Below are 27,593 nucleotides of genomic sequence, written 5' to 3'. Positions count from 1 at the left end.
GAGACTGCACTTGTGAAGGTGGTAAATTACATTTTAATGGTGTCAGACAGAGGCTCTGCATCTGTCCTCGTGCTCCTAGATCTTAGTGCTGCTTTTGATACCATTGATCACCACATTCTTTTGGAGAGATTGGAAACCCAAATTGGTATAGGAAAATAGGAAAACATTAAAAGCTTATTAATAGGACTATATTTAGCCTAAATGGGAARAAATATAACTTGGGGAAAAGTCAAAGGATCCTAGTTGGACTATTGTTTGTCAAATCCAGATTAAATATAGGTCTTCATGTGTATCAAATCTGTAGGCGATTGTGGGTTAAATCAATGACCAATATAGCTGAAATGTTCAGGCTTCATCATGATCTGTGATCAAAACAGGCTGGGGTGTTTTCGGTTCCGTTTAGGCAAATTTTAAGAATGCAACTGCATTGACATTTTTGGTCTTTTGCTGTAGGCATAGCCTACCACTAATATTTTAAATTCAATTCAAGCCTTTTAACCATAGAAATCTCCACAGAAATGTATAGCCTAAGGACATAAGTGATTTTCAGGTCAGAGAAAGATGCCCGAGTTTCTGAATTGGAATTCTGCTTTGAATGACCGTTCAAAACTATTTTTCATAGTTTGAACTCGTACGAGTTCCCAGTTGTCTTGAACGCACTGAAGTCGGAAGTCAGAGATTTCCACTAGAGACCTAATGCGCCACTAGAGACCTAGGGTACCTCTTATTTGTGAATAGGGCTACCTCCAACAAAGAAGCCCTTGTGTGCGTATTGATTTGAGAAATAGGCATATCTACACAGTAATGGTGGCTGGCTGCAAATCAATTGTATTGAGGTGATATGCCTATTTTAGATAAATCGACAAATAAAATTGATTAGATTACTCTGGCAATGAAAAGTATGTTTTACAAAATCATGTACAGTGCCTCTGGCAAGAATTTTCAGACCCCTTGACTTTTTCCACATTTTGTTACGTTACAGCCTTATTCTAAAATGGATGAAATAAATACAAATTTCTCAGCAATCTACACACAATACCCCATAATGACAAAGCAAAAAAAACTTTTGTATATTTTAGCAAATGTATAATAAAATTTAAAAAACAACAGAAATACCTTATTTACATAAGTATTCAGACCCTTTGCTATGAGTAGAAATTGAGCTCAGGTGCATCCTGTTTCCATTGACCATATTTGAGATGTTTCTACAACTTGATTGGAATCCACATGTGGTAAATTCAACTGATTGGACATGTTTTGGAAAGGCACACACCTGTCTATATAAGGTCCCACAGTTGACAGTGCATGTCAGAACAAAAACCAAACCATTAGGTTGAAGGAACTGTCCGTAGAGTTCCGAGAAAGGATTGTGTCGAGGCACAGATCTGGGGAAGGGTACCAAAAATGTCTGCAGGAATGAAGGTCCCCAAGAACCCAATGTCACCCTGACAGAGCTCTAGAGTTCCTCTGTGGAGATTGGAGAAACCTCCAGAAGGACAACCATCTCTGCAGCACTCCTCCAATCAGGCCTTTATTGTAGAGTGGCCAGATGGAAGCCACTCCTCAGTAAAAGTCTGATGAAACAAAGATTTAACTCTTTGGCCTGAATGCCAAGCTTCACATCTGGAGGAATCCTGGCACCACCTGGCACAAGCATGGTGGTGGCAGCATCATGGTGTGGCGATGTTTTTCAGTGGCAGGGACTGGGAGACTGGTCAGGATCGAGGCAAAGATGAACGGAGGAAAGTACAGAGAGATCCTTGATGAAAGCTTGCTCCAGAGCGCTCAGGACCTCCTACTGGGGTGAAGGTTCACCTTCTAGAAGGACAACGATCCTAAGAACACAGCCAAGGCGATGCAGGAGTGGCTTCGGGACAAGTCTCTGAATATCCTTGAGGTGCCCAGCCAGAGCCCAGGCTTGAACCCGATCGAACATCTCTGGAGAGACCCGAAAATAGCTGTGCAGCAACGCTCCCCATCCAACCTGACAGAGCTAGAGAGGACCTGCCGAGAAGAATGGGAGAAAGTCACCGCTTCAACAAAGTACTGAGTAAAGAAACTGAATACTTATGTAAATGTGATATTTCAGTTTTCTATTTGTAATACATTTGCAAAAAAATATAAAAACCTCTTGTTGCTTTGTCATTATGTGTAGATTGATGAGGGGAAAAAACGATTTAATCCATTTTAGAATAAGGTTGTAACGTAACAAAATGTCAAAAAAGTCAAGGGGTCTGAAGGCACTGAACATGTAGACGTCAAGGCGTTCATGGTGATATCTTTCATAATAAATTGACACGTGAACACAGTTTTTTAAAACTTTAACCTTTATTTAACTAGGCAAGTTAGGGCACGGCGTCCCGTCAGCGGGACACCTGTAGACAACATTCGGTGAAATTGGAGGGAGCGCAATTCAAATAAATAATCGTAATATTAAACATTTATGAACATACAAGTATCTTATATTGGTTAAAAGCTTAAATTCATGTTAATCTAACTGCATTGTCCGATTTACAATAAGCTTTACAGCGAAAGCATACCATACGATTGTTTGAGGACGGTGCCCAACATCAACATATTTTTCAACCAGAACAGGCTTCATAAAATCACAAATTGCGATTTAAATAATCACTTATTTTTTTAAAATCTTCATCTGTTTGTAATCCCAAGGGTCCCAGCTTCAACATGCTTGGTCGTTTTGTTAGATAAAATCCTTCTTTATATCCCAAAAAGTCAGTTTAGTTGGCGCCATCGATTTCAGTAATCCACTCATTCAACATGCAGACAAAGGAATCCAAAAAGCTACAGATAAAGTTTGTTAAAACAAGTCAAACTACATTTCTATTAAATCCTCAGGTACCCTAAAATGTAAATAAACTATAATATTTCATACGGAAAGAAGTATGTTCAATGGAAAAGTAAAATTAGCAAGTGCGCATCCTCTTCGTCGCCCGCGCCGCACAGACTGATTTCCAACTGTGACTCCCGTACCAAAAACTCAAAATTCTTTCCTCGTTTTTGGAAGATAGAAGCCTGAAACCTTGAACAAAGACTGTTGTCATCTAGTGGAAGCCATAGGAATTGTAATCTGGGAGCTGGAATTGTATAGGCCATTGCTTTCCATTGAAAGAGCATGGGATCTAAAAAAACAGAAAAGATTCTGGTTGGTTTTCTTTGGATTTTCTGCTACCATATCAAATTGTGTTGAGTCTAATACATAATTTAACATTTCTAACAAAATTCAAAGTGTTTTTTATCCAATGATAGCAATTATTGCATATGCTGGCTTCTGGCCTGAGAAACAGGCAGTTTACTTTGGGCACGTCAGTTCAGGCCGGAAATTTGAGAAAAAAGGACCTAGCTAGTTTTCCTGAATCGGTCCATTTTATCATGGGAAACTGGTTTGCTCATTCACCTCTGAAGGTAAATAATGCCACCTTAACAGTGGGGGAGACAAGTATTTGATACACTGCCGATTTTGCAGGTTTTCCTACTTACAAAGCATGTAGAGGTCTGTAATTTTTATATAGGTACACTTCAACTGTGAGAGACGGAATCTAAAACAAAATCCAGAAAATCACATTGTATGATTTTTAAGTAATTAATTTGCATTTTATTGCATGACATAGTATTTGATCACCTACCAACCAGTAAGAATTCCGGCTCTCACAGACCTGTTAGTTTCTTTAAGAAGCCCTCCTGTTCTCCACTCATTACCTGTATTAACTGCACCTGTTTGAACTCGTTACCTGTATAAAAGACACCTGTCCCAACACTCAATCAAACAGACTCACACTCTTCCACAATGGCCAAGACCAGAGAGCTGTGTAAGGAACTCAGGATAAAATGTGTAGCTGCACAAGGCTGGGATGGCTACAGGACAATAGGCAAGCAGCTTGGTGAGAAGGCAAAAACTGTTGGCGCAATTATTAGAAAATGGAAGAAGTTCAAGATGACGGTCAATCACCCTCGGTCTGGGGCTCCATGCAAGATCTCACTCGTGGGCATCTGATCATGAGGAAGGTAGAGGGATCAGCCCAGAACTACAGCGGCAGACCTGGTCAATGACCTGAAGAGAGCTGGGCCACAGTCTCAAAGAAACCATTAGTAACCACTACGCCTCATGGATTAAAATCCTGCAGCGCACGCAAGGTCCCCCTGCTCAAGCCAGCGCTAGTCCAGGCCCGTCTGAAGTTTGCCAATGACCATCTGGATGATCCAGAGGAGGAATGGAGAAGGTCATGTGGTCTGATGAGACAAAAATAGAGCTTTTTGGTCTAAACTCCACTCGCCGTGTTTGGAGGAAGAAGAAGGATGAGTACAACCCCAAGAACACCATCCCAACCTGAAGCATGGAGGTGGAACATCATTCTTTGGGGATGCTTTTCTGCAAGGGCGACTGCACCGTATTGAGGGAGGATGCATGGGGCCATGTATTGCGAGATCTTGGCCAACAACCTCCTTCTCACGTAAGAGCTTGAAGATGGGTCGTGGCTGGGTCTTCCAGCATGCCAACGACCCGAAACACACAGCCAGGGCAAACTAAGGAGTGGCTCCGTAAGAAGCATCTCAAGGTCCTGGAGTGGCCTAGCCAGTCTCCAGACCTGAACCCAATAGAAAATCTTTGGAGGGAGCTGAAAGTCCGTATTGCCCAGCGACAGCCCAAAACCTGAAGGATCTGGGAAAGGTCTGTATGGAGGAGTGGGCCAAAATCCCTGCTGCAGTGTGTTGCAAACCTGGTCAAGAACTCAAAGGTTTCTGTACCAAATATTAAGTTCTGCTTTTCTGATGTATCAAATACTTATGTCATGCAATAAAATGCAAATTAATTACTTAAAAATCATACAATGTGATTTTCTAGATTCCGTCTCTCACAGTTGAAGTGTACCTATGATAAAAATTACAGACCTCTACATGCTTWGTAAGTAGAAAAACCTGCAAAATCGGCAGTGTATCAAATACTTSTTCTCCCCACTGTKAGTGCATTATTTACCTTCAGAGGTGAATGTAGCAAACCAGTTGCCGTGATAAAAGTGTCTTGTTGTTGTGSACTATCCTCAAACAATAGCATGGTATTTTCTTTCTGTKTTAGCTACTGTAAATTGGWCACTGCAGTTAGATTAACAAGAATTTAAGCTTTCTGCCCATATAAGACATGTCTTTGTCCCGGAAAGTTGGCTGTTGTATGCAACGTTTTCTAGTCATTATTGCATATTGAGCCAGAACCGTCCCAGTTCAGGGACACCGATCTGATAGAGGTTWAAACTTCTTCAGGCTAGGGTCTGCCTAGAAGGCCAGCATCCCGGAGTAACCTCTTCACTGTTGACATTGAGACTGGTGTTTTAGAGGTAATATTTAATGAAGCTGCCAGTTGGGGACTTGTGAGGCTTATGTTTCTCAAACTAGACACTAAATGTACTTGTCCTCTTGCTCAGTTGTGCACCGGGGCTCCTACTCCTCTTTATATTCTGGTTAGAGCCAGTTTGAACGGTTCTGTGAAGGGAGTAGTACACAGCCTTGTACGAGATCTTCAGTTTCTTGCTAATTTCTCGCATGGAATAGCCTTCATTCCTCAGAACAAGAATAGACTGACGAGTTTCAGAAGAAAGTTATTTGTTTCTGGCCATTTTGAGCCTGTAATCGAATKCAAAAATGCTGATGCTCCAGATACTCAACCAGTCTAAAGAAGGCCAGTTTTATTGCTTCTTTAATCATAACAGTTTTCAGCTGTGCTAACATAATTGCAAAATAGTGATCAATGATCTAATGATCAATTAGTCTTTTAAAATTATACATTTGGATTAGCTAACAACGTGTCATTGGAACACAGGAGTGATGGTTGCTGATAATGGGGCTCTGTATGCCTATGTAGATATTCCATTAAAAATCTGCCGTTTCCAGCTAAAATAGTCATTTACAACATTAACAATGTCTACACTGTATTTCTGATCAATTTGATGTTATTTTAATGGACAAAAACTTTMCTTTTCTTTCAAAAACAAGGACATTTCTAAGTGACCCCAAACTTTTGAACGGTAGTGTACATTTAATCCATTTTAAATTCAGACTGTAACACCATTTWTTTTTATTAGTTGAGGGGTATGAATACTTTCTGAAAGCACTATACCTGAAGGCTTTATGTAAAGTGTAATATTGAACTCAGAAGTTATCATTTTACTTCATCGTATGTGTAGCTCATAACAATTCAAAGTTGAACCAAACAGTANAGCTCATAACAATTCAAAGTTGAACCAAACAGTAAACTGAACCAAATTTAATGGGACATTAACAACATCCAGCGTGATATTTTCAGTTAGTTAAATCTAGAATCCTTAGTCGCTACATCGATTTTTGGACATAACTTATAAACTAATGAATGCCTCATGAGTTTAGTTAAACTGCTGTACCCCATCAGAACCCAAAATAGAAGTGTGTTTTACAACAATGTTTGTTAACAAAGTAAATGTAAACACTGCATCATTTTTATATCATCGATGGTCAGTCCTTGTGTCGATAGCACTGTCTATGAATTTGAGAGTGGTTACATTTCTCCCTGCCCGTACCTCAGCTTTTTACCAAAACAGAGGTGGGTGCCGCTTTGTTATTGTTTCACCTGCGGATTATAGCTCTAAGTTAGTTTTGGTCCTCTGTGGCTCAGTTGGTAAAGCATTTTGCTTACAATGCCAGGATTATTGGTTTGAATCATGCTGGGGCCACCCATACCAAAATATACAGTGCCTTGCGAAAGTATTCACCCCCTTGGCATTTTTCCTATTTTGTTTTCTTACAACCTGGAATTAACATGGATTTTTTTTGGGGGGGGGGGGTTGTATCATTTGATTTACACAACATACCTACCACTTTGGTAGATGCAAAATATTTTTTATTGTGAGACAAACAAGACAATAAAACAGAACTTGAGTGTGCATAACTATTCACTCCCCCAAAAGCAATACTTTGTAGAGCCACCTTTTGCAGCAATTACAGCTGGAAGTCTCTTGGGGTACATCTCTATAAGCTTGGCACTAGAGGTCGACCGATTATGATTTTTCAACGCCGATACCGATTATTGGAGGACCAAAAAAAGTCGATACGTTTTTAGTTAGTTACTAGTGTGCCATTCAATTACAACTGTATTATTTTGGAGAGCCTTCATGCATGCATTATAACAAATGGAAATGTGTTCCCTGAATGAGGTGCCGTTTGCTTTTATTCAAAGGTCATGACCTGCTCTTGGAATCTTTTGGGCGTGTTTAAAAAGTAAATTAGCAATGGTGCGTCATTATTTGCCCAATTCAAACCAATCAATATGACACAGTATTATCCCTACAACCACATTGCCCATGATGGTGAAAATAATTTGAACACTTGACTAGCAACTTGTAGCCTCATTAATTTACCATTCAATGTTTTTAATTATAAAACAGGTGACACTAAGTCTATATATTAGTTTATTGAAAGAGAATGTCCTGTGTTTTACTCTCCATAATACTCTAATTTCCCATTAGTGTGGTCAAGTAAACYCAGCAGTCCAATTTTGTTGAATTGTGGCCCCGAGATTTTCATTTTAGGTTAATGACAAATTAGACTTCAGAGKGCACAGAATTATTTTACGGTCCAGAGACAATAATGGCCAAGGGGACAAGACGCTTGCTATAGCATGTTTTAAAGTTTGATTATTGTAGTGTAAAGTATTCAGGCCAGGGGGTAGCCCGAACAGGCCTCGAACCTGGGTCCTCACGGCTGTCAGCCCAATACATTAGCCATTACACCAAGCGGTTCAAACCTTTTGTAATATTACAGTTGTATAGATATTTTAACTCATGCAGGGACAAACAAATCAAATTACATGCATGAGAGGATATAAAAGAGATTTATGTTATATCAGTTTGTTTTTACTGTAACTTGTAAGTACAGGGTAGTATGTTTAGCCTGGTAGCGTYCTTAGCCTGCAGTGGTGGAAAAAGTACCCAATTGTCATACTTGAGTAAAAGTAAAGATACCTTAATAGAAAATGGCTCAAGGAAAAGTTACCCAGTAAAATACTATTTGAGTAAAAGTCTAAAAGTATTTGGTTTTAAATATACTTAAGTATCAAAAGTAAATATAATTGTTAAAATATACTTAACTATCAAAAGTAAAAATAATTTGAAATTACTTATACTAAGCAAACCAGACGGCACATTTTTGTTTAATTATTTATCGATAGCCAGGGGGACACTCCAACACTCAGACATAATTTACAAACCAAGCATTTGTGTTTAGTGAGTCTGCCAGATCAGAGGCAATAGGGATTACCAGGGTTGTTCTCTTGATAAGTACTTGAATTGGACCATTTTCCTGTCCTGCWAAGCATTCAAAATGTAACGAGTACTTTTGGGTGTCAGGTAAAATGTATGGAGTAGTACTTTACACCATTGTTAGCCTGTTATCCACTATGTCTTGTATCATAAACCTGTGTATTGTATATGTAACAGTTTAACTTTAGACCGTCCCCTCGCCCATACCCGGGCGCGAACCAGGGACCTTCTGCACACATCAACAACAGTCACCCACGAAGCGTCGTTACCCATCGCTCCACAAAAGCCGCGGCCCTTGCAGAGCAAGGGGCAACACTACTTCTAGGTTTCAGAGCAAGTGACATAACTGATTGAAACGCTACTAGCGCGTACCCGCTAACTAGCTAGCCATTTCACATCCGTTACATATAGGCCTATTATGGAATCCATCAGTTTTTGTAACATCAGTATTATTTTTGACAATTTACATTATCTATAATAATAATAATAGTATGTCGTTCTACAATACTTATTAATAAATATAGATGATATGACATATCATAAACAACTATTTTCTAATTAGAATAAAATCATGGCGCACTTGTAAAGTGTCGCTTGCCCACGCCTCACATCCACAGCCAGCCATCACCAGCTGGCTAGTAAAAGATATGAAAGTAAGTGGTGCTTTTTCATCCTTCGACAGTGAGGCGCAGGATATGGGCCGTGGCAAGTGTAAGCAGCAACAAATTGCTCCGCGAATTTCTTTGCAAAGAGTGCTAGGTTTGCATTAGATAGCACAGTCACAAAGTCAAAATTGGCTGTATCGTACAATTTAATGAAAACATAAATTTGCTCATTTTGGTCATAATTTAAGGTCAGGGTTAGGCATAGTGCATGGTTAAGTTTAAAATCACATTTTAAGAAGATAACTAGTAGAAATAGACGGAGATTAAGACTTTGTGACTGTGGTAACTAGTGACGACCCGAGTGCTACTTCTCTCCAGATGAGTTTCACCGAGTTTACATCCGGGGTTTTTCCCTAGGCAATGGAAGGCGTAGTACCCCTGTTCCTTAGGCAAAGTGAAATAAATTCGCCGCACCATGACAAAAAATAGTTCGCTTTTCAAACACATTTTCGTTTCACCTTGCGACGACCCTCGACTCAAAATGTATAACTAACCATATACTATTAATGAATTAATCAATCTGGSATACAACGGCTACAATTGTTACCTTTTAGAAATAGTTGTCCTACCCCTTTCTTCTCACTCCTCATGAGCGCATGGATAACTGTTGTGCTCAGGCTGTGGTGAATGAGATTGAAGAAGAGTTCTTGTTTTGTATCTCAGTTTCTCTCTTTTTGGACAAATTGAATTTAAACAAATACTACGGAGATCTCAGACTAATCAATGGAGGATATTTGAATATTCACATCAATTGTATCGGTGATTCGGTAGAGTATTGGGTTGTTTGTAAATATTTCATTAATATCTGAGGAGAGGACTGCTGCTGTTCATGTGAGTGAAGGGTAAGTACACAGGGATTTTTGAAAATTATTATTATAAGTTTCATTTTCATTGTTTAGAAACTTTGGTTGTTTTCACATGCGTTTGATCCCTGTACCCGTAATTAATCGTGTGTTAGGATGGGCAGGACGGTTTGAAGGATACCGTTTTTGTTCATAGCTATTTCTTATAGGAGTTGGATGATATTCTCTAGCTCAGTGGTTCCCTATCCTTTTCGGTTATTGTACCACCAACTGAATTTTACTCTGCACGGAGTACCCCTGAAATACTCTCATGTGCATTTTTACCAGTAGGCCTATGGTCTCATGAGTCTTCAAGTACCCCCGGGGGTCCTAGTACTCCTGGTTGGGAACACTAGTCTAGCTAGCGGAGTGCACTGCTATTGGAGGGCAGTGGACATGGCTAGCTAGAAAGGGGCCGATTCTAACTTGTAACCACCAAAGCGTGCCTATTTGTAAGGATTTTGTTATTATTTGAAGCCATCCCCAAAATATTGTTCTTATGTTATGCTACTGTTTTATTTTATAATTACTTACCTAGATTGACAGCTAGCTTGTTTGCTACAGTTTTGTGCCATATGTAGTTAGCTATCGCTAACTAGTTTAGAGCTAGCTTGCTCTCTAGTGACTGGATGCTGTGAAAACTCTCCCTGTGTTAGCTAGCCTCGCAAGCTGAAATAACCGGCTAACGTCGTTAGTTGTAGTTGACGAGGATGTCAAGGCATATCAACTGTAGTGATATTTTATTTGAAAAGGAGTTTTAAACTGTGAAATGGAACTGAAGTCTGACTCCTTGCCATTAGCTAGCAAATAATCAGATGTTTTTCATTAGCTTGCACCAAATATGTAACAACAATTTACTAGCTACCTGGCTAACGAACGCGAATTGAACGTGTGCGCGCGGCTGCACTGCGCAACATGGCGATTTGTGCTCTTGTAAATGAAAGTTATAAAACACTCGTTCATGCTGAAATAATATGCATTTTCAGACAAAGACAATGCATCTGGTAGCATGGCATTGTGCAAAGGAGGTCCAAATAGTGCTAAATTTGAGTTGAGGCCCTTATGTTAGGAAAACGAATCAATATTTATGCTCATGTAGTCATTTTATAGACTGCACGCTAGCCAGCAGATCCAACCGGCTTGCTTACAGCTGCACCAGGGTCAGACAGCAGAGGAGCCGGTTCAAATCAAATTTTAGTTGTCACATGTGCCGAATACAGTAGGTGAAGACCTTGCAGTGAAATGCTTACTTACAAGCCCGTAACCAACAATGCAGTTAAAATAAGTAAATAAAGTAACATAATTAAAGAGCAGCAGTAAAATAACAATAGCGACGCTAAATACAGGGGGTACCGGTACAGAGTCAATGTGCGGGGGCACTGGTTAGTCGAGGTAATTGAGGTAATATATACATGTGAGTAGAGTTATTAAAGTGACTTATGCATAGATAATAACAGAGAGTAGCAGCAGTGTAAAATATGGGGGGTAGAAGCCTCTTGGACCTAGACTTGGCGCTCTGGTACCGCTTGCCGTGCGGTAACAGAGAGAATAGTCTGACTAGGGTGGCTGGAGTCTTTGACAATTTTTAGGGCCTTCCTCTGACACGCCTGGTATAGAGGTCCTGGATGGCAGGAAGCTTGGCCCCGGTGATGTACTGAGCCGTACGCACTACCCTCTGTAGTGCCTTGCGGTCGGAGGCCGTGCAGTTGCCATACCAGGCAGTGATGCAACCCATCAGGATGCTCTCTATGGTGCAGCTGTGGAACCTTTTGAGGATCTGAGGACCCATGCCAAATATTTTCAGTCTCCTGAGGGGGAATAGGTTTTGTCATACCCTCTTCACTACTGTTTTCTATCATGGACAGTAACTGTAGCCCACCTATTATACTAGGTAAGCTTTCCTGATTACGTTTCACACTAGTAGGTTTCAAACCAATCTGTGTCATTAGGAATCATGGATTGTACGGGTGGTTTAGTTCAGAAGTAGGGAAACTGAAAGTTGCCACGGGATAGTATTGCCACCCACTGCTACCTATATACTATTACTGTCTGTTATGATCAGAACCATGTATGAAAATTCATGTTTGGTCAAACCACGTTTAGTTGCAAAGTATCCTGCACGTTGTCCTCCCATGTTTAACATGACTGACTTTACAGGTGAACTTGGCTCGGTTGCTCTGGTAGTTTTTCAATTTTGGGGTGACTTAGCCATCCTGAAAGCCCAATTTGTGGTGGGGAGTCTCATGTAGGCCTAGTGTGCTCTGCATCTACTGTCTTGCAGGGAGTCTGAGAGAGTGGAGACCAGTTACACTGCCAGGTGGTGAGTCCTGCAACAGCTCCTGTTGTAATTGTTCTCTTGGCTGGCAGCTTTGGCCCGGAAATCAATCAGACTGGACGGCTGTGACATTGCCTCGGGCGGACTCGCTGGTTTCCCGGTTCTCACTGTTTGTTTGTTGTCCCACGGAACCAGCCAAATGTATGCTTTTGTGAGCTTCACGTCAGTGCCCTGCGAATGTCATTTCCAAGTTGTTTTATTTACTCTTGTGCATGCTAAGAACAAAAATTCTAATTCAGTAGAAGACAGAATTATTGGCTTTCTTTGACGTTGCAAGTAGTTCCATAAACCAAGGTGGTTGTGCAGGATTCAAAGTGCCGTCACTTTGAAAGTAATACTTTGAAACAATGAGCTTTACGCAGATTCATATCATCATTACAGTTAGGCTTGGCCGGTATATCGTGTATATACCCAGGGGTCACATTAGCTTTCAGAAATCAGCATTTTCAAAACACAGACCATCATACAATCTGCGTTTTTAAACCATTTCACTTACGTTTTATATTGAACTTTGACATATTTTTTTGCTTCAATAGAGTGATCCGGGGCATGCAACTATTAGCTTACAATGAAAAAGACGATGCATAGCCATCGTATTTCTGTTTATCATAGAAAGAATGAAGCCAGCTACATTTCGTAATGTTTTGCTTGAAGGTAATCTTGCATTTTACTGGAGAACAGTAGCTACACATCAGTCAGAGCGCTGTCTGACTGATGAATGACAAGAGCAAACATTTTTCATCCGAGTGGAGAAGTGCTTAAATTAGTCTGAAGCCAAGCAGAAAATACAATGAGTTACATTTTAGATCTGCGTTTATAAAAAGCAGCAAGATATTTTTTTTAACCTTTTGTCTATGTGACCGGTGAAATGAGGAACACAATCTGCTTTATCTCCTAATGTATTGCACAAGTTGACTGACTGCAAGTATTCACTTAGAAAGTAGCTACAAATATTCAAAGTTTATAAAATAAAAACTTCAAAGAAATAGTTACAACGGTATTGATAAACCATCTTGTGGCTATTTCCAAATAACCCAGTTAATGGTATCAGGTTGCATTAACACAGAATTCTGATAACTATTTCTTTGAAGTTTTTAATATTGGTAGCTACTTTTTAAGTAAATACCTGCAGTTAAACATGTGCAATATGTTATGAGATAAAGCAGTCATCATTTCATCCCTCACATTATTTTTCATTATGAAATTTACCGGTTGTCCCCCCACATTACAAACACAAACAAGGAGAGACCGGAGCCTTGTGAGTCACTGACTGCCTGGCGAATGCAGCACAACAATCTAATTACAGTATGGAATGCGCAACTAAATATTTTCCAGCTGGATACTTTTTATAAGTAGTGTATGTTTTTCACTCCTTCAAATTAGTGGATTTGGCTATTTCAGCCACACCTGTTACTGCCAGGTGTATAAAATCGAGCATACAGCCAAGCAATCGCCATAGACAAACATTGGCAGTAGAATGGCCTTACTGAAGAGCTCAGTGACTTTCAATGTGGCACCGTCATAGGATGCCCCCTTTCCAACAAGTCAGTTTGTAAAATGTATGCCCTGCTGGAGCTGCCCCGGTCAACTGTAAGTGCTGTTATTGTGAAGTGGAAACGTCCAGGGTAAACTGCTCAGCCGCGAAGTGGTAAGAGACACAAGCTCGCAGAACGGGACCGCCGAGTGGTGTAGTGCGTAAAAATTGTCCTTGGTTGCAACACTCACTACCGAGTTCCAAATTGCCTCTGGAAACGTCATCACAAGAACTGTTCGTCGGGAGCTTCATAAAATGGGTTTCCATGGCCGAGCAGCTGCACACAAGCCTAAGAACACCATGGACAATGCAGCTGGAGTGTTGTAAAGCTTGCCGCCATTGGACTCTGGAGCAGTGGGAACGCGTTCTCTGGAGTGATGAATCACGCTTCACCATCTGGCAGTCTGACGGTACGAATCTTGGTTTGACGGATGCCAGGAGAACGCTACCTGTAAAGGTTTTGGTGGTCTTGGGCTGCTTTTCATGGTTTGGGCTATGCCCCTTAGTTCCAATGAAGGGAAATTTTAACGCTACAGCATACAATGACAGTCTAGATGTTTCTGTGCTTACAACTTTGTGGCAACAGTTTGGGGAAGGCCCTTTCCTGTTTCAGCATGACAATGCTCCTGTGCACAAAGTGAGGTCCATACAGAAATGGTTTGATGAGATCGGTGTGGAAGCACTTCACTGGCCTGGATAGAGCCTTGACCTCAATCCCATCCAACACCTTTGGGATGAATTGGAACGGCGACTGTGAGCCAGGCCTTATCGCCCAACATCAGTGCCCGACCTCACTAATGCTCTTGTGGCTGAATGGAAGCAAGTCCCRGCAGCAATGTTCCAACATCTTGTGGGAATCCTTCCCAGATGAGTGGAGGGTGTTATAGCACCAAAGGGGGGGGGACAACTCCAAAGTAATGACCATAATTTTGGAATGAGATGTTTGACGAGCAGATGTCCACATACTTTTGGTCATATAGTGTATCTTATACTATTAAGATAACTGTCTATAATGTGCTAAATGCTCTGCAGTTGTGCATTTGGTTTGCTAATTTAGTAGTTATCTAGCTGGTTAGCGTCTTCCAAAATCAGCATCTTCCGGTATTACCAAAAAGGTCAGTATGAATGTCTGACAATCTGGATACCGCCCAAGCCTGATTACAGTCCCTTTAGATCTGCCAGGTGGGCAGTTGGAATTAGGGTCAGAGTAGCAGTGAACACAAGTCATATGCCATGTATCAGATTTTCTCACCTCCTGCGTCCTCTATCCTTCGTCCTCTCGCGCCTCCTATTGAAAATGGTCAAAGTGAATCGAGGAAAGTGAATGTGGATGGAAATGAGCTTGCTTGAAATGAGGCGGTCCTTCTCCGTTCACGCGTCGTTAGGTAAATTACGTTTTACAGGGGTGGATCCCAAACTAAATAAATGTGTAAAGTGATAAAAACAAATGAAGTTAGTTGTGCAAGACATTTTATCGATTTAAAACAATAAGTAGCATATTGTTTTTAAACGTGTGTATGTTTTTCTCCTCTGACAAAACAAAAGCTGACTCAAAGGGGGTGTGGCAGATTTCAAAACTCTTCCACGATAGGATACACGTGAGTATCCTTGATGAAAGGTGGCTATCAAGGAGGGGAGGACACTTACGTTTGCCTTCTAATGAATTTACATGCTCCTTCTCGACCGCTTATCGGTTTCCGTGTCACAGAGAATAGGGGACGGAGGACGGTCTTTTGAGAAGCCCATAGGCGACCCTCTATCAGGGTCAGGTTCATTAGGCACCAAACGGGGGAAAATGGACAGCAACACGGGAGGGACTTCTTGGACTTAAGGCTCATTTTTGTTTTCTGTTCCGAAACCTTTTGAAGACGTGTGCCCTAATAGAAACAACTTATTTTTAGTTTTGTTACTGAAAGGTGAATTGTTTCTTTGGTGTTGGAGTAAAGGTCAGTTACTGTGTTTTCTGTTTTGCGTACAGCGGCTCTTTTAATGCTTCAATTGGATGGTATTCAACCTGGAGACGGTGTGAAGGTAAGGGTGGGAGTTAATTATCACATTCCTTCACTATTCTTTACTATTCACAAGGTTACAACATTCAGCCTTTTGTACATCCAAGGTTATGTTGATAAATATCCTAAAAGACTCAAACAAAAAGTGAATAGCTGTTTTTTTTTCAGGGTGTTCGACTCATAACCTTGCTTTTTTTTGCCAGGATGTACAATGCATTCGGAAAGTATTCAGACCCCTTGACTTTTTCCACATTTTGTTATGTTACAGCCTTTTTCTAAAATGGATTACCATTTTTTCCCCCTCATTAATCTACAAACACAATACCCCATAATGACAAAGCAGAAACAGGTTTTTAGATATTTTTGCAAATGTATAAATAAAAAAGTATCACATTTACGTAAGTATTCAGACCCTTTACTCAGTACTTTGTTGAAGCACCTTTGGCAGCGATTACAGCCTCGAGTCTTCTTGGGTATAACGCTACAAGCTTGACACACCTGTATTTGGGGAGTTTCTCCCTTTTTTTCTCTGCAGATCCTCTCTAGCTCTGTCAGGTTGGATGGGTGTGTCGCTGCACAGCTATTTTCAGGTCTCTCCAGACATATTCGATCGTGTTCAAGTCTGGGCTCTGGCTGGGCACCTCAAGGATATTCAGAGACTTGTCTCGAAMCCACTCCTGCGTTGTCTTGGCTGTATGCTTAGGGTTGTTGTCCTGTTGGAAGGTGAACCTTCGCCCCAGTCTGAGGTCCTGAGRACTCTGGAGCAAGTTTTCATCAAGGATCTCTGTTGTCGTGGCTATCATTAACGTGATCACTGTTATCGAATCAACTATGTTTAATTGTTACTCGATTTAAATTAATCATGTAACAATTAACTCATTGCGAATTTGGGGCACCACAGGAAAGTCTTTTTATGAGTTACCATCTCCCAAATTAAACTCTATAGATGTATAGATATCTCTTTCATCAACAACAGTCATTTATTAATCATTACCTCATATCGGTCTCATTTTGAACATCGCAGACCTCTTGAATCCACAAGAACCCCAGCCTTTTCTGATCATTCAGTACTACACCAATTTGATTTAATTATTTATTTACTAACTAAATAATAACACAGAATACACATACACACTTACATGATATAAGTCCCCAGTGGACTAAAAAGTTATGATGGCTTGTTACACATATGGAGGGGGAGGGGTAGATAAGAGATTGAGAGTCAAATGTATCATACATTTGGAAACTACCCTCAAAATAATAATAATAATACTTTGCTCACAAACCACCGCCTGTTTGGGGTAAGGAATGTAATGTATTTACGTGTAGATGTCTTTGTCCTTCGTCTCTCTGAAACCAATCGATCCTTCTATGGGAAGTGGCTCGATGGATGTAAGGCTCTTGTTGTCCACCAGAGGTCACAATGTCCTTAGGTGTTCCGGCTTGTAGTGGATATTTCTTCAGATGGACCAATGATTGTCTGAGATGGGCTCGTCTCCTTCCTTTCTCGGGTAGACAGTTCAGTTCTAGAACCCTTTACATGCACAGCTGCAGACTGTCAAATGTTCTGGTCTAGTCTTTATCTTCACTCGTGTTGAGAGTTCCAGAGTTTCTAACCATTTTAATGTGTGGCCAACGCTCCACACTTTTCTGGTCTGATAGGTGAGGTTATCTTCTCACCTCGTGTTGAGTCTTAGAATTTCAACCATTTGTAACATTCAGCTCACGCTGTCTGTCTGCTGGTCTTATATGTTATTTCTTAGCGAGTCCTTTTAAGCACTCTGGTCGGAAAGGCGGTTCCATCACACTGACATGCTCTTTTGACCTCATTAGGGGCGTGGCTTAGTTAATGTGCAACAGACAATGAAAACCATTATCTCTTTAGAAAACCAAAAGCACATTCCTATCTTATAAATATTGTTCCAAAGTTCACTCTTTGGGTGTTTATAGTTTTGGGCGGCAAAATGTCTCTGTAACAAAGACCTTCCTTTCCCAATACTGAGGAGCAAAGGGAGAGATTCCTCTCCTGCCTAATTTACGACCGAGTGTTAAGGTGTCAACCTCTTCTGTGGTTAAGAGGGTCTGGTTGTTGTAAGCTATTTACCAAGCTGATCTGAGGCCTTTGATCCTTGACCAGGAGTATCATGACACTGTACTTTGCTCCTTTCATCTTTGCCTCAATCTTGACTAGTCTTCCAGTCCCTGCTGCTGAAAAACATCCCCACAGCATGATTCTGCCACCATGCTTCACCGTAGGTATGGTGCCAGGTTTCCTCTAGACATGACGCTTGGCATTCATGCCAAAGAGATCAATCTTGGTTTCGTAAAACCTTTTCTTGTTTCTCATGGTCAGAGTTCTTTAGGTGCCTTTTGGCAAACTCCAAGCGGGATGTCGTGCCTTTTACTGAGGAGTGGCTTCAGTCTGGCCGCTCTACTATAAATGCCTGARTGGTGGAGTGCTGCAGAGATCGTTGTCCTTCTGGAAGGTTCTCCCATCTCCACAGAGGAACTCTGGAGCTCTGTCAAAGTGACTATCGGGTTCTTGGGTCACCTACCTGACCAAGGACCTTCTCCCCAGATAGCTCAGTTTGGCCAGGTGGCCAGATCTCTGACGAGTCTTGATGGTTCAAAACTTCTTCCATTTAAGAATGGCGGCCACTGTGTTCTTGTGGACCTTCAATACTGCAGAAATGTTTTGGTACCCTTACCCAGATCTGTGCCTCGATACAATCCTGTCTCAGAGCTCTATGGACATTTCCTTCGACCTCATGGCTTGGTTTTTGCTATGACATACACTGTCAACTGTGGGACCTTATATAGACAGGTGTGTGTCTTTCCAAATCATGTCCAATCAATTGAATTTACCCCAGGTGGACGCCAATCAAGTTGTAGAAACATCTCAACGATGATCATTGGAAACAGGGTGCACCTGACCTCAATTTCGAGTCTCATAGCAAAGGGTCTGAATAGTTATGTAATTAAGGTCTGTTTTTTTGCTTTGTCATTATGGGGTATTGTGTGTAAGATTGAGGAAAATTAATTAATTTAATACATTTTATAATAAGGCTGTAATGTAACAAAGTGGAAAAAGGGAAGTGGTCTGAATACTTTCCGAATGCACTGTATGTCCTTCAGGACTTATGTAATGTACTGTATTCAATGGACTGTATTCTTTAACATGCAGACTAGACTATTAAACCCAAGCCATGATTATCACCTCCAGAGTATTTTGTTCCGAATCGGATGGGGACAGTGTAATTGTTTGAACTCCGCATATTGACATTAAAATGGTTTCCATCATGGATTGTGTGACAGAGCTTTGGAAATGTTGAATCTTCTGTGGTTGCGATGACTGCAACCTTGAAACCACTGATTCAACTGTGAGAATTAAAGGTGTTGTCTGATGTTTTTACCATTCTCCTTCTGTCTCTGTACACAGGCTGAACGTTCCCCCGGACTGACTGGCACACTGACTGGCTCAATGATGGAATTACAAACATTACAGGAGGCCTTGAAAGTGGAAATACAAGTCCATCAGGTAGGAGGGGGAAAAAACAAGGTGTTCTCTTGTTCATCAGCTCAGTGTTCAGGCTCTTTGTTAGGCCTGCAAATGATGACAAAGTACTCTAATCAACTTGGCTAACTGTCAAGTTGAATCACCGCTATTAGTCCTATCAAATAAAGTAAAAATGTATTGGTCGCTTACACAGTTTAGCAGATGGTATGGCGGGTGCAGAGACATGCTATGTTTCTATCAATCAATGCAGTACATATCCAACAAGCACACGATAATGAAACATTTTTAAATGCTAAAAATGTTGTACAGCAGTAGATATGTAAATAGTATGTAAACATTATTAAAGTGACCAGTGTTCAATGACTATGCACGTAGGGCAACCGTCCCTGAGTAGCTGGCTAGTGACAGTGACTAAYGGACAGAGTTGGGTACTAGGCGGAGGCCGTCTAGTTTTGGCTGATTAATAGTCTGATGGCCTAGGGATAGAAGCTGTTTATGTAATGTCCTCGCCTTCTAGATGATAGTGGGGTGAACAGTCCTTGATGAGCTTCTTGACCTTCCTGTGACACCGGGTGTTGTAGATGTCCTGGAAGGCAGGCAGTGTGCCCCCGATGGTGCGTTGTGCTGACGGCACCACCCTCTAGAGAACCCTGCAGTTGCGAACCGTGCAATTGCTGTACCAGGCGGTGATACAGCCTGACGGGATGCTCAATTATTTTGGTATTTTATTAGGATCCCCATTAGCTGTTGCAAAAGCAGCAGCTACTCTTCCTGGGGTCCACATGAAACATGACACATGCAGAACATCAATAGACAAGAACAGCTACATTAGGGTGCATCTTTAGAAGTTTGTGAGAGTCTTATGGGCCAAGCCAAATTTCTTCAGCCTCTTTAGGTTAGAGGTGCTGTTGCGCCTTCTTCACCACGCTGTTGGTGTGAATTTCAGGTTTTCAGTGACGTGCACGCAGAGGAACTTGAAGCTTTTTACCCTCTTCACTGCGGCCCGTTGATGTGGATGGGGGCGTGCTCTCTCTGCTGTGTCCTGTAGTCCACGATCAGCTCCTTTGTTTTGTTGACGCTGAGGGTGAGGTTATTTTCCTGGCACCACTCCGCCAAGGCACTCACCTCATCCCTGTTTRTGAAATGTATTTTATAAWTMTTTTATTTCACCTTTATTTAACCAGGTAGGCCAGTTGAGAACAAGTTCTCATTTACAACTGCAACCTGGCCAAGATAAAGCAAAGCAGTGCGACAAAAACAACAGCACAGAATTACATATGGGATAAACAAACATAGTCAATAACACAATAGAAAATCTGTATACAGTGTGTGCAAATGAAGTAAGGAGGTAAGGCAATAAATAGGCCGTAGTGGCGAAGTAATTACAATTTAGCAATTAACACTGGAGTGATAGATGTGAGGGAGATATAAGTCTCCAACTTCAGTGATTTTTGCAATTCGTTTCGGTCATTGGTAGCAAAGAACTGGAAGGAAAGACAGCCAAATGAGGTGTTGGGTTTGTGGATGACCAGTGAAATATACCTGCTGGAGCGCGTGCTATGTATGGGTGTTGCTATGGTGACCAGTGAGCTGAGATAAGGCGGAGCTTTACCTAGCAAAGACTTATAGATGACCTGGAGCCAGTGGGTTTGGTGACGAATATGTAGAGAGGACCAGCCAACGAGAGCATACAGGTCGCAATGGTGGGTAGTATATGGGGCTTTGGTGACAAAACGGATTGCACTGTGGTAGATTGCATCCAATTTACTGAGTAGAGTGTTGGAGGCTATTTTGTAAATGACATCGCCGAAGTCAAGGATCGTCAGGATAGTCCGTTTTACGAGGGTATGTTTGGCAGCATGAGTGAAGGAGGCTTTGTTGCGAAATAGGATGCCGAAATTGGCAAACTCTTGCTTGGAGTTTGCCAAAAGGCACCTAAAGGACTCTGACCATGAGAAACAAGATTCTCTGGTCCGATGGAACCAAGATTGATCTCTTTGGCCTGAAAGCCAAACGTCACATCTAGGGCTGTTGCGATGACCGTATTACCGCCACACCGGCGGTCACGAGTCATGATGGCAGTATAATTCCACATTACCTTTTAGTCACGGTAATTAGGCTTCTCCAAGCTCTGATGCTGCTGATGGACATTAGTAGCCTACCAAACTTGCTAACTGCCTGGTACTCAGCACTCTGTCAGTCTAATCACTCTGACATCAATGCAAATGTTATTGAAAATCTAATCAAACACTTCACACCCATGAGCTCATGTTGCACAAAATTTCAATAGGCTGTACAATTGCGGGAGTAAACAGAATGATGGCCGCTACTAAAAAGAGGATCCCATCATCTTTCTATAGGCTAGGCCTACTATATTTATTTATTTCTCAACTTTCCTAATAATAAGCACATTGCTTATATTTACCACAGGAGTATAGCCTACCTGGCTGGCATGAAAATAAACCACGGGGAAAAGCGTCCTCCATTCGCTATTTAAGTGCGTAGATGACATGTCTTTTTTTCCTGCTGCCCCTGTTTCGATACAGGTGCATGATAGTGGCCCATTCTAAATCGAATCAAATGTCACACACACATTATTTAGTATATATGTGTGAAGACCAGATTAAATTAAGAATAGCCTGATGGGTGACTATTAGCCTATCAAATATATGTATTACTTGTGAATGATGCCCAGCATAAGAAACAATGCCTTGTTTTGTGACTTTTTCTAATCATAGTTGCACACCTCATGTAGCATAGACTTTGTTTTAATAAAGTTTGTATCACAACTAAAGTGGCCAAATAACTTCTTAATTAAGCACATTAATCTGCTTTACAAGGGGTGTAGAGCCTAACTGGCATATATAAGCAGCGTGTGAGTTTCAAGTTTTGGGAAGATAATTTTCACTAAAAATGCACCTTTTTATAATAAAAGCATTACATGCATAATTGCATTTGTGGTGACTTTCGATAATGGTGTTTTCCTGATAATGGAACATTCGCGCTTGTAGCCTACTATCATGTGCACATTGCTGCGCTCATAATGTGAAGAAAAAGCCTAATAGTTGATCAACATTTTAAGCTAAATGTTCTGATCTGTTGCATCAGTCACATTGCATTAAAAAAAGTTTTTTTAATGCTTGTGGTTGTATTCGTTTGGGATCTATCGCATCCCACAACTGTCCCAGACTGTTTGGAATATTTATTTCTCGCACAGAATAGGTCGACTTTTGTACTATTGGGGGACAGTAGATTGACAGGCTAGTGCTTTTGCTGTTCGTTAGGCCTACTCATCTTGTTGGCTGCCGAAAAGTATTATCTTATCTTTAATATGCACCTCGGAATTGGATAAGGAKGCGTGTAGTTGTGTTCCTGATTTTGCCTGTCTTCACTTTAATGTAGCCTGTGAGAAAGAGCCGATCACGTGACGGAGCGCTATGTGTGTGAGYGACGCTTCAGATTGAGCAGCACACATGGGGAGAAGGGCACAACGCAGCAGTCCGGGCCGCACAAGGCATGTATTTCTTTAGGGTGCATTGCGGCCACAAAGGTGAAGCCGCCATGAAATTCGAGGCATTATCAAGTCCTTGTCAAATTGTGAATGAGAGACTATTGGAGTGTGTACAGCCTGTGCTGTGTGAAGATGGAGGGGGGGAAAATAAACAATTTAATCAATTTCATAATAATGCTGTAACGTAACAAAATGTGGAAATAGTTGAGTCTGAATACTTTCCGAATGCACTATTTGTGTCAACTTCAAGCATCCATTTTCATTACATGTTTGTTAGTGAGTAAGCATGAGTGTGCTAGATAATGGATTCATCCCAAATGACACCCTATTCACTACGCAGGCCAGGTCTTCAGCCTCCTTGCTGTTGAGCACCAGTGGGATCAGGCCAGTATCTTCAATTGAGCTCAGTCCCTAATGTCTCATAACCATACTCCCAGCACATTGAACAGGACTCTCCCAGAGGAGTGGTCAGCCACATAGAGTAGACCTGGCCACAGCGCTTTGAAAGGCCAGCTTAGTAAGTCCTCTGCCTAGTAATGTCCCACGTCACCTCATAGCAATAGGAACCAGACGTTTAGCACCCAGTTAATGAAGGTATGTGGTTCTTTAGCGTGTTAGGGTTATTTTTATACTTTGTTGTCGATTACAGCTCTTATCAACTCTGTTTCATTTATCGATTTGTTTTAGTTATCTTCAGGATGAGTAGGCAATTTTTAACTCTGCATACTGTAGGCCTATAGTATGTCTTTATAAAGTTGAATGTAAATACTGTATGTAAAATGTACGAGTATGTAATTTACATGTAAGAAGTCATATTTCAGTATTTTATAAAGTCATAACCTCAAATTATAATAATCATATACTATAATGATGAAAATACAAAGTGTTGTATATGCTATTTTTTCAGACTGAATGATGGCCACTGTCACAATTGGGTATGGGACAGGTGCACTGGGTTTAATACAGTTTAATGTTTTGCATATAGGTTTCACTGTCCACGGGCTGAAGTAGTCTTGCGGAATGTCCCTGAATGCTTTTGTTATCCTACCCACATGTATCTCTTTCTTCTACAGAAACTGGTCACCCAGATGAAACAGGACCCACAGGTAAATGCAATTTCAGTTAACAATTGTTTGGTTTTGTTTGTTTTCAGTAGACTGATGGTGCCGATAGAAATTGCAGCTCTGTTTCTAGCTCCTAAGCAACTTTGGAGAATATATTTAGTAGTTATTTCTTATTCGGAATGGACTTGTAGTCTGACTCAAGCCGTGCACACCATCCACCGCTTCCGAGTCTATTACTTGCTAATGTTCAGTCCATGGACAATAAAGTAGACAAGCTCAGGGTGAGGAGCTCCTTCCAGAGAGACATCAGGGACTGTAACATACTCTGTTTCACMTAATCATGGCTCTCTCCGGATATACTGTCCTCATCCGTACAGCAGCTGAAATGGGCTACTTCTTTGTGAGTTAATGAGGAAGCGGAACACCTCTCATTCAAATTTTTGTTAGAAAATACAACCTGTTGGAAAATAATTCTAAATTGACAAAAACAGCCTATAGATCATTAGCATGCAGCGTGTGTTAACTGTCCTGTTGCGTAACAGTCACATTTTGAAACAGTGAGTGCATTCTGACATCACGTGCATAAAACGACTTACGCTGGGGTGACCGTTAGAGATATTTGGAACCCACAAAAGGTTAACTATGCATGGTGTGATTGTGGTAGCATACAGGAACTCAAGCCCTTTTGTTCACCCGACCTAGAGTACCTCACAATAAAATGGCGATCGCATTACCTCCCCAAAGAATTCTCTTCGGTTATCGTCACAGCCATGTATATTCTTCCCCAAGCCGATACCACGACGGCCCTCAAGGAACTAAACTGGACTTTGTGCAAACTGGAAACCGCATATACTGAGGCCGCATTTATTGTAGCTGGGGATTTTAACAAAGTATTTCTAAGAAAACTCCGGTAGCATTTATATCAACCAATTGCCTGTAGTACTCACGCTTTAAAAACTCTCGACCATTGTTACTCTTCCTTCCAGGATGGCTACAAGGCCCTCCCCCGCCCTCCCTTCGGCATATCAGATCACGACTTACATTCTGATCCTTCCTTCCTATAGGCAGGAACTCAAACAGGAAGTACCCATGCTGAGGTCTATTCAACGCTGGTCTGACCAATCAGAATCCATGCTTCAAGATTGTTTTGATCACGTGGACTGGGATATGTTCTGGCTTGCCTCTGAGAATAACATTGATGTATACACTGACACGGTGACCGAGTTCATAAGGAAGTGTATAAGGGATGTTGTTCCCACTGATGATTAAAACCTACCCAAACCAAAAATCGTGGATAGATGGCACTATTTGCAAAACTGAAAGCGCGAACGACGGCATTTAACCACAGCAAGGTGACTGGGAATATGGTCGAATACAAACAGTCCAGTTATGCCCTCCATAAAAACATAAAATCAAACAGGCAAAACGTCAGTACAGAGAGTTGGAGTCGCAATTCAGTATGTGGCAAGGACTCCAGACAATTATGGATTACGAAGGGAAAACCAGCCACGTCGCGGACACCGATGTCTTGCTCCCAGACAAGCTAAACACCTTTGCCCGCTTTGAGGACCACCGACGCGGCCTGCTCCTAAAGGACTGGGGGCTTTCCTCCTCCGTGGCTGARGTGAGTAATAAATGTTAGTGTTAACCCTCGCAGGGCTGCCGGGCCCAGACGGCATACCTAGCCACGTCCTCAGAGCATGCGCAGACCAGCTAGCTGGAGTGTTTACGAACATATTCAATCTCTCCCTATCACAGTCTGCTATCACCACCATTGGTTACCTGCACTTTCTTGGGTACAGTAACAAACTTAATGACTATCGCCCAATAACACTCACTTCTGTCATCATGAATTGCTTTGTGAGGCTAGGTAAGGATCAATTCATCTTCACCTTACCTTTATACCCTAGACCCACTGCAATTTGCATACCGCCCCAATAGATCCACAGATGAAGCAATCGCAATTGCACTGCACTCTGCCCTATCCCATCTAGAAAAGAGCAATACCTTTGTAAGAATGCTGTTCATTGACTACAGTTCAGCCGTAAACACCATAGCACGTTCCAAGCTCATCATTAAGCTCGGGGCCCTGGGTCTGAATCCAGCCCTATGCAACTGGATCCTGGACTTCCTGACGGGTGGTGAAGGTAGGAAACACCTCCACTACGCTGATCCTCAACACAGTGGCCCAACAAAGGTGCGTGCTCAGCCCCCTCCTGTACTCCCTGTTCACCCGTGACTGCGTGGCCACGTACGCCTCCAACTCAACCATCAAGTTTGTAGACGACACGCCTCCTGAGTGGCACAGTGGTCTAAGGCACTGCATCGCAGTGCTAGCTGTGCCACTGGAGATTCGGGGATCGAGTCCAGGCTCTGTCACAGCTGGCCGTGACCAGGAGACCCATGGGGCTGTGCACAATTTGTCCCAGCGTCGTSCGGGTTAGGGGAGGCTTTGTCCGGCAGGGATGTTCTTGTCCCATAGCGCACTAGCGACCCCTGTGGTGGGCCAGGCGCAGTGCATGCTGACATGGTCGCCAGGTGTACGGTGTTTCCTCTGACACATTGGTTACGGGGTTTAGTGGGCATTGTGTCAAGAAGCAGTGCGGCTTGGTTGGATTGTGTTTCGGAGGAAGCACGGCTCTCGACCTTCGCCTCTCCCGAGTCCATACGGGAGTTGCAACGATGAGACGACTAACTACCAATTGGATACCATGAAAAAGGGGTAAAAAAATAAATCAACTTTTGCAGATGACAACAGTAGTAGGCCTGATTACTAATAACGATGAAACAGCCTAAAGGGAGGAGGTGAGGGCCCTTGCGGAGTGGTGCCAGGAAAATAACTTCTCCCTCAACATCAACACGAAGAAGCTGATTGTGGACTTCAGGAGACAGCAGCAGGCGCACGCCCCGATCCACATCGACGGGGCTGCAGTGGAGAAGGTGGAAATCTTCAAGTCTTCGGTGTACACATCACTGAAATATCAGAAATGAATCCACCCACACAGATAGTCTTGTGAGGAAGGCTCAACCGTGCCTCCTCAACCTCCACAGGCTGAAGAAATTTGGCTTGGCCCCTAAGACCCTCACAAACTTTGACAGATYTACCATTGGGAGCATCCGGTCAGGCTGTATCACCCCTTTTGTATGGCAACTGCACCGTCCGAAACCGCAGGGCTATCCAGAGGGTGGGGCAGTCTGCCCAACGTATCCCTGGGGGCACACTGCCTGCCTTCCAGGATATTTACGTCACCCAATGTCACAGGAAGGTCAAAAAAATCATCAAGGACATTAACCACCCAAACCACGGCCTGTTCYCCCCYCTATCATCCAGAAGGCGAGGTCAGTACAGGTGCATCAAAGRTGGGACCGAGAGTTTACAGTACCAGTGAAAAATGTGGACATCTACTCATTCAAGGGTTTTTCTTTAWTTGTACTATTTTCTACATTGTAGAATAATAGTGAAGACATCAAAACTATGAAATAACACACATGGAATCATGTAGTAACCAAAAAAGTGAAACAAATCAAAATATATTTGAGATTCTTCAAATAAATAAACTTGGATTAGCTAAGAATGTGCCATTGAACACAGGAGTGATGGTTGCTGATAAGGGCCTCTGTACGCCTATGAAGATATTCCATAAAAAATCTGCTGTTTCCAGCTACATTTAGTCATTTACAACATTAACAATGTCTACACTGTATTTCTGATCAATTTGATGTTATTTTAATGGACAAGAAATGTGCTTTTCTTTCAAAACAAGGACATTTCGAAGAAGACCCCAAACTTTTGAACGGTGTTGTGTGTGTGTGATA

General features: G+C 41.9%; 1 protein-coding gene across 6 annotated transcripts in view; it reads left to right on the top strand.

Moving 5' to 3' along the window:
* The first annotated feature begins 9,582 nt into the window (after positions 1 to 9,582).
* LOC111953010 (PHD finger protein 21A) overlaps positions 9,583 to 27,593 on the top strand; it is a 118,398-nt gene continuing 100,387 nt past the window's right edge. For 5 of the 6 annotated variants that reach the window (XR_011474231.1, XR_011474232.1, XR_011474230.1 and 2 more), the window contains exons 1-4: positions 9,583 to 9,807; positions 15,655 to 15,707; positions 19,125 to 19,223; positions 23,787 to 23,819. Coding sequence is in view for 1 of the 6 variants with exons in the window: in XM_023972070.2 (XP_023827838.1) it covers positions 15,666 to 15,707; positions 19,125 to 19,223; positions 23,787 to 23,819 (174 nt within the window). In the remaining 5 variants the exon portion in view is untranslated. The remainder of the gene's footprint in view (positions 9,808 to 15,654; positions 15,708 to 19,124; positions 19,224 to 23,786; positions 23,820 to 27,593) is intronic. The other variant, XR_011474233.1, reaches the window with a different exon arrangement.

Source organism: Salvelinus sp. IW2-2015, linkage group LG26 (genome assembly GCF_002910315.2).
Source record: "Salvelinus sp. IW2-2015 linkage group LG26, ASM291031v2, whole genome shotgun sequence".
Classification (NCBI taxonomy): domain Eukaryota; kingdom Metazoa; phylum Chordata; class Actinopteri; order Salmoniformes; family Salmonidae; genus Salvelinus; species Salvelinus sp. IW2-2015.
Note: the sequence above shows the minus strand (reverse complement) of the source record. Positions and strands in the feature narration are given on the sequence as shown.